At 59.1% G+C, this 7,616-nt stretch overlaps 1 protein-coding gene across 3 annotated transcripts in view; it reads right to left on the bottom strand.

Moving 5' to 3' along the window:
• Positions 1-4: 4 nt before the first annotated feature.
• The window catches only part of IL4I1 (interleukin 4 induced 1), a 37,151-nt gene continuing 29,539 nt past the window's right edge, over positions 5-7,616 (bottom strand). For 2 of the 3 annotated variants that reach the window (XM_038528159.1, XM_038528158.1), the window contains exons 4-9: positions 5,470-5,708; positions 4,746-4,858; positions 3,701-3,902; positions 1,832-1,900; positions 1,440-1,576; positions 5-963 (exon numbers count right to left, since the gene is read on the bottom strand). In XM_038528159.1, the coding sequence (XP_038384087.1) occupies positions 21-963; positions 1,440-1,576; positions 1,832-1,900; positions 3,701-3,902; positions 4,746-4,858; positions 5,470-5,708 (1,703 nt within the window). In that variant the 3' untranslated portion in view covers positions 5-20. Of the gene's footprint in view, positions 964-1,439; positions 1,577-1,831; positions 1,901-3,700; positions 3,903-4,745; positions 4,859-5,469; positions 5,709-5,817; positions 5,983-7,616 lie in introns of those variants that run through there. The other variant, XM_038528160.1, reaches the window with a different exon arrangement.

Below are 7,616 nucleotides of genomic sequence, written 5' to 3'. Positions count from 1 at the left end.
GGGATTTTCTGAAAATACATTTAATGCTCGGCTCTCTTGTGGGTGCTGTGCCGAACAGTAATCCTATGTTCGCCCGGGCTGTGGGTGGCACCACCCTTCTGGAACTCGCAGCGGGGATGGTGGGGCACCAGACGGGGATGGTTGGGCACCAGATGGACAAGCCCCTCTTCGCTGTTGCTGTCGCTCCACGTGTGCTCCTCTCGGCTGTTGATCAACACAGCCGCCCGAAGCGCCGACTTGACCGCGGTCTCCACCCAGCCGTGAGGGTAGGCCGTGTGCTCACCCGCGAAGTAGATGCGGCCGTAAGGGACCGCCCAGTTGTAGTCCTTCCCGTCTTCCCTGTCTTCGTGCCACAGCAATGGTGGCTGTACCACGAAGCCCCCCTGGCTGTGCGGGTCCTCGCCCCAGCGTTTGACGATGCCGCTGCCGTCCCAGAGCCGGTACACGATCGGCCCGTGCAGCGCCGCCACGTCGTCGAGCGCCACGCGCATCGCGTCTTCCGCGCTCAGGCCGGCGAATGTGGCCGCCCCGTCGGACCACGTGTACGAGGCTAGCAGAAGCGCGCCCTCGCCCGGCGGCGGGTAGAATATCACGCGCGACGGGCGGGCGGTGCTCGAGTGGCCGCCCTCGATGTGCTCGTCGTGCCAGAAGGGCCGGCGGAAGCTCAGGAACACCTTGGTGGCTGGCACGTAGTGTAGCGCGCGCAGTGCCTCCTGCCGCCTGCGCGACAGCGGCGGCGAGAAGGTAATGCGCTGCAGCGCCGGCCCGCTCGCAGTCAGCAGCACCACGTCCGCGGTCATGGCCTTCAGACTCCGGGCCCTGCGCGAGCTGGCGATGTGCACACGCACATCATGCGTCCCCTGCGTTATCGCCACCACGGGCGCGTGCAGCAGCACCGGCCCGGACAGCGAGCTCAGCAGCGCGCGCGGCAGCAGGTCCCAGCCGCCCACGATGCGGCTGTACCTGTGGGCGGGGCGAAAGAGAGATCCCGGAGCTCAGCCACTGCCCCTCCTCGGCGGCTCCTCCCCGCAGGCCCCTCCCTGCGCTCTACTGGGTCCGGGTTCTAGTTCTCACTGGTGGGTCCCCTTTTGCCTCGCCTTCTCGCAGGCCCCGCCCACTCGGTTACCGGCTCTGTCACCTGCTTGCTCCTCGCTGACCCCGCCCACTCACCTACCCCTGCCCCCGCCGGTCCCTGACATCCCGCGAGGACCAGGGAGCAGAGAAGCGTCCGATCCGGGCACCTCGCTTCATCTCCTCTGGGCCACGCCTTTCTCCGGAAGCCCGGGGATGAAGGGGCGAGGGTGGTCAGACTCGGGCGCCCCTTCTCTCACCTCCCCACTAGCCCGCCCCACCCGACGCCGACGGCCCCGCCCACCCCATCACTCGGGCACCCGGGCCCTCACCGGCCCCGCCCCCGGCCCGCTGGCCCCGCCCCTCACCGGAGGTTGTCGCTGAGGCTGCTGTGCGCCCTTAGGGCCTCCGCGAAACTGAGATAGAAGAAGCCGTCCTTGGACATCACGTCTCCCAGGAGCCGCACGGCCGGCTGGCTCAGGTTCCCCTCCCCGAGGAGATATTCCTGCGGGACGACGGGCGCACGCCAGGGTCAGGACCCAAGCCGGCTGCACCTCTCTCCACACGGTGGGGGTCCCTCCCACGCCCAGCCTCTTGGTTCTGTGACGAGACCGTGAGCTCAGTACGGTTCTCTGAAGCTCAGCGACCCAGTCCCCCTTTTTGTGCCAGATGAGGGAAGCAAACCCAGAGAGGGGGTATGTGCCACCGTAGAGTCAGGCCTGGAGTCCACCCGCACAGCGACGCTGAGGCGCCCACTCACCAGGAGTGTGTGCTTTTCAAACTTCCTCATTGCCTTTCTGCAGCCCAGGGTCTTGAGATCTTTGAGGGCCTGTGGTGGAAAAAGGGGACAGCGCTGAGCTCCAGGGGCAGGACTGCAGAGGCCTCCCTTGGAGTGCAGACCCTAGGTTTCCTCCTGCACCTGCCCACGGCCAGCCATTTACCACACTTGTTAAAGCCACCAGGCGTCTGCCCATGCTGTGCCCTGGCCTTGCCCTCCACTGCAATTCAGTGTCACCACTCTGGGAAGTCTTCCCAAGTCATTACTGCCCCTCATGCCCCAGCCTCAGCCCACCGTGACAATGTCACACTCAGCCCCACTGGGCATGGTTTGGCCTGTGTCTGTCCTACCCTTTGAGTTCCGGGCTGGCTGTATCCTACTGGTGCTTAGTGACTGTCACCTGGATCACTGTGGGCACAGACAGAAGCAGAGTCCCTTCTGCCACCCATCAGCCCTGAGAGGTCTATTAACTGGTTTCTCCCCTGCCCAAAGCCCCCCCGCCCATGGCTCCCCAGTGCCTGGAGCCCCAGAGTTCTGCCCTCAACCAGCCCCACAGTCACCATCTTTTAGGGGAGCACTATGTACAGTGCCCAGGCCACCCTCAGGCCTCCCCAACATCTGCACCGCTGCACTGGTTTCCCTGCTGCCTCATCTTTGCCTGAAATACAAGCAGCTACCCCTTATTGTGCTGTTCAAACCTCCTCCCTTACTGGAAGCCTCACAGCTCCGTCTGACTTTAACCCTCTTCTCTGTCCATCTGGCTTCTCCCTCGTGGCAGGGAACTCCCCAAAGGATGTGCCCTTTCACTCACTCACTCACTTGAGGTGAACCTCAAGTCTCCCTAGGTTCCCTGAACTGGACAGTGACAAGGCACAAAATTGGCCTGGACTGGTACCCATTCTTGTCCAGGAGGGGAAATAGGCCAAGGCCAGCTCCTCCAGGAAGTCTTCCCTGGTGCCCTCCTGGAGGAGGGGACATTCAAGCTGATTCTTGGGGGATAAGCAGGGTTCTCTGGGTGAGAAAGGGTAAAGACCTTCCAGGCAGGGCAGGAAGCAAGAGCAAGCAAGGGCATGGGTACAGAATGGTGCAGGAGCAAAGTGGGTATGAAGGAGTATGAAGCGGCAGTATTTGGGCCACCATGAGGGCTTTGACGGGTAACAAAAATTTCTTGGAGAAGAGAAGATGAGGCTAGAGGGGTGAGAGAGACCAGACCATTCAGGGCTTGAACCTGAGGCTAAGGCACTTAGGGGAGCCATAGGGGGCTATGAGCAGGGGAGGAGCAGGATGAAGGTCCAGGGTAAAGGATGAAGCCGGAGCTGCAGCTGGGGCTGTGGAGACAGAGAGGTGAGAACAGTGCAGGAGATCAGGGGGTAGGAAGGACGAGGCGGGGAATTAATGGTGGAAGGGAGAGGGCAGGAGCTAGGGTGGTGCCTGGGGGTCTATCTGCCTTGTAATTGGGGTAGGGGCGATGGGACCATTGTGAGATGGGAGAATGCAGAAATAGGAGTATGGTTTGGGGAAGATGCTGAGCTCAGTGGGAGCTGGAGGACCCCAGGGTACAGCTAGGGGGGCATGGACAGAACTCTGGGTCTCCTGAGATAGATGGGGAAGATGTTAGCCTGCAGATCAAAGTTCAAGCCCACAACATCAAAGGTGAGGCTGTCTGGACTGTGTGTGTGTGTGTGTGTGTGTGTGTGTGTGTATGTCTGTGTCTGTGTAGGGGATCAGAGCCCAAAGCCTGATGGAGCTTTGGGGATGGGCTACATTTATGGGGATGCACAGATTGAAGAGCTAGCGATGGCAGACGGAGAAAGGAGAGAGACAAAAAGCCAGGCAAGGGAGTCCACCTACCTGGTTGAGAGCCATCTGGTAGATTTCTTCAGGCGAGTGGCCCTTCTCCCTGGGGCTCAGCTTGTAGCCCAACTTCTCAGGCATCTTCTCTACCACATAGTTCCGCAGCTTCAGGTTGTTCACTTCTATCCATGTGTTCTCGTCGTATTGAGTGAATTTGGTCAGGTTGAGTCCCAGGCTCTTGCAGAGCTCATGGAGGATCCTGAAGGGGCCGGAGAGGGCTGGGTGGTGTGTGTGTGTGTGTGTGTGTGTGTGTGTGTGTAGGGGCCCCTCTCAGGGTGCTTGGGGATGGGCATGAGACTGCAGTGGGGCCAGGATTGGAGTCATGAGTGTTAGGGCCCAGAATGAAATGGAAACACAGCTGGAGGCTAGAAGGCTGAAGGTAGAGTGGTTTAGGATTGTGTTTGGAGCAGGAGCCAGTGGTGTTCACTGGTGGATGAGGTGGGACTGGGGACAGAGTTTGGGTTGGATGAGGGCTTTGGGGAAGGGGCAGGGTTAGAGTCTGGAAGTCTGGCTGGACGTGGAGGGAGCAGAGAGATTTTTGTTTTAAAGATTATTTATTTATTTATTTATTTATTTATTTAATTTATTCATGAGAGACAGTCTGAGATAGAGAGAGAGAGAGAGACAGAGACACAGGTAGAGGGAGAAGTAGGCTCCATGCAGGGAGCCCGATGTAGGACTCGATCCTGGCTCTCCAGGATCCCCCGGTCCCCAGGATCATGCCCTGGGCTGAAGGGTGCACTAAACCGCTGAGCCACCCGGGCTGCCCAGGAGCGGGGAGATCTTAAAGGTAGATTAGAAGAAGGACAGAGGTGGAGGTCTGGAGGTCTGGCTGGACCCGGTGTGGCTGGAGCTGGGAGATCTTGAAGTTAGATTAGAAGACAGAGGTGGAGGTGGAGTCTTGACACACCTTGGCTGGGGGGTTAGGTATGGGGTCAGAGTGGAAGTTCAGGAGATGGAGTTAGGGATCTGGCTGAGTCTGAGCACAGGGGTGGGGCTGGGGTGTCCTCGGTGCCTGCCTGGCTGCCAGGTCAGGCCTCACCTGTGTGAATTGGGCATGCGCATGGCTCCCAGCTCCCCAATCCAGCCCGTCTTCCGGTCCCGGTAGGTGAGGATGCGGCCTCCGATCCTGTTGTCTGCCTCCAGGATGGTGACCTGAGGGATGTGGGTGGGGGGAGGGAGGGGGGCCAGAGGGCCCTTCAGCTCCTCCCACTGACCTCCCATCCCCACAGCAGCCCAGACCTAGACTACAGAAGGATCCCCTTCTTTATGGAGAAGTGAGAGGAGTTGCTAGAATAGGTGTCATATATGATAATACATCACAATCTCCAGACTGCAGCAGGAAGACTGCAAGCCAGATGGCAAAGGGACTTCCCAGCTCAGGGAGTGGGGAGATTTCTTGCGAGGCACAATAGACCTGGCCCAGCCCATTCTTACTCTTGGATTTCAGTTGAGAGGAGCAGCAGTTAGACCTCAGGGGGCCCTTCTCCTTGAGGGGAGTTTCCGTCTCCACCATCACAAAATCCCCCTCCCCGCCCCAGGTTGGAGGACATTCAGAGGGACTTCCCTCAGGAATGAGGCAGGGAATGTCAAAGGCCTCTCAGCCTCCCTCTGGGTTTCACTCCCCAGACCATGGGGAAAAGCATAGCTTTTCTCCCCCAGGCCCTTAAACCTCAGCAGGGGTATGGCCAGGCCCCGACACCTGGGACACCCAGCCTGCATGCAGCAGGAGAGACTCAAGGTAGACTGCAAGCAGCACTTCTCACCTTGTGTCCAGCATCACTAAGCACCTTGGCAGCTACCAGCCCAGCAGCACCAGCACCAACCACAATCACCCTCTGGGGCTTCGAGGTCCGATTGAGGCCCAAGGTCACAACCTTGAGCAGCACCTCATAGTCAGGATCATGCATACATTTCTCAAAGGAATCCTGGCCGTGGGAGGTCTTCCAATCCAGGGAGCCCACCAGGCTGAGGAAGGTGGAGACCAGAACAAGCAGGTACCGGACTGGAGGGAGGAGGGTGGGGTCAGCGCATAGCTCAGCAGGCACATGTGGGTAGAGAAGTGGGCTCCATCCCTCCCACCCCATCCAGGTGCCCCCTCCCTGCTTACTTACCCGATGAGGCCATAATTCTCGGCGGGAGATGGTGTCTAATTTGGAGGGGAGGCAGGGGTCACTGTGACAAGAGCCTGGATCCCACCCCAGGCCCTGCTCCTATGGCCACCTGTCTCTCTGGAGCCTCATCCCTCCATCTCTCCCATCTAGCAGTCTCTGTTCTGGGCTCACCTGTCTGTCCCTCTCTCCCCCCTCCCTGCCCTCCTGCCCCTCCTCCCTGCCTTGTCTTTCTCTTCTCTGTCCCCCTCTCCTCTGCCCTGTCTCCTGTTTCCAGGTGTCTGCTTCTGTGGGTCCCAGGCTCTGCAGCCTCCTGCTACCTTGGCTCTCCGTGGACAGCAGCACCGCCTCTCTCCTCCGTGGCTTCCACTGGTCTGCCCCATCCCCCTCCTCTGTCCTTAAACTAGCTGAGCCCCGCCCTCCCCTCCCTTTGGGAAATCTGTGGCGGGGGAAATGAAACTACTTTCCTGGGTTGTAGGGTTGGGTGCTCAGAGTTTAATTGAGGCTGAAGGAGGTGGGTGGTGGGGAAAGGGGGTTGAGAGGAAGCAAATCAGTCTATTTTCTTCCTCTTGCCCCAAATAGTTCTGGGGCGGTAGGAAGGCTGGAAATGAATGCTCAGGTAACCATGCTAAGGGTGCCTGGTCTTGGGGTCCCTGTGTCTGCCCCTGGGGCTGCATGCTCCTGTGAAGGCCTCCGAGTCCTTCTGTGTCACTTGTTACTGGCCCTCCACTCCCATGTGGCTGCTCTGAGGCCATTGTGCCTAGGTCCTGAGCCTGGCGCCTGCCTCTATGGTTCTGGTCTGCAGTTATCAAGTGGGGGCCATTACAGTGTTGGTAGGATTAGGCAGGGAGTCCAGGTCAGACCCTGTGAACAAGCACCTGGGTCAATACTAAAACTTGCTCCTTAGGAAATGCCAGCTGCTGCCACTGGGGGATACTGGAAGGGGCTCAGGGAATGACCCCTAGCTTCCCAGTCCTGCATAAGGAGCAGCCCAGGACATGTGCTCACCCTTCCCATCCCTGCATTGAGAATCACAGTGGTGCTCAGTTCAGGCTAGGATGCCAGAGGGCACCTCAGCAGGAAGGCCGCAGGAGCCTCTGTCTCTGGGCTCAGCCTTCACCATTCTTGTCTGAGGGGTGCTTTCTTTCTGAGGTCAGGCAGTGAGAACAAGATGACCTGGCTCTGAGGAGCTCCAAGGAGTCGAGGTAGCAGGGGTCCCTGGGCTTTTGGAGCTTTAGCTAAGGAGACATGTGGTAGTTCCCCTGAAATGGGTGGAGGTAAAAGAGGCAATTTGGGGGATTTTTCTTGGGGTGTGGGGAGAGGGTACCTGGCAGCTGGTGAGGAGTAAACCCAGGAGCAGTAGATCCTCTACAGCAACAAGATTGGAAAATCCGAAACAGTACATCAAAGAGGGATGTGGTTTGATGGAGGATGGCGGGGGCAGGTGGGGGGGCATATGAGTCACAAGGCATATGATGCAGGGGCCTGGGAGGCAGCAGCTAAGAAGGAAACAGAGCCTTGAGCCTTGAGACTGAATGCCAAGAAAGCAAAGGGCACAAGTCAGCAAAAATGGCAGAGACCATCCCCACGGCAACTACCCACCAAGGTGGTCCTGTGCTTAGTGCTTTGCACTCATTGTGGACCTCACAGCACCACCCTTGACAGAGGAGGGATCTGAGAGATAGAGAGGGGCAGGCAGGGGAAGACCCCAGGACTCGCTCAAGGCTTCAGAGTCGGAAGGCCTCCCCCTGGCGGCCCCTGCCTGCTTCCTTCCCTGTGATACTGGGATCTGAGCACCACGC

Source organism: Canis lupus, chromosome 1 (assembly GCF_011100685.1).
Source record: "Canis lupus familiaris isolate Mischka breed German Shepherd chromosome 1, alternate assembly UU_Cfam_GSD_1.0, whole genome shotgun sequence".
Lineage (NCBI taxonomy): Eukaryota > Metazoa > Chordata > Mammalia > Carnivora > Canidae > Canis > Canis lupus.
The sequence above is the reverse complement of the archived record's forward strand: the minus strand, read 5'-3'. Positions and strand labels throughout refer to the sequence as shown.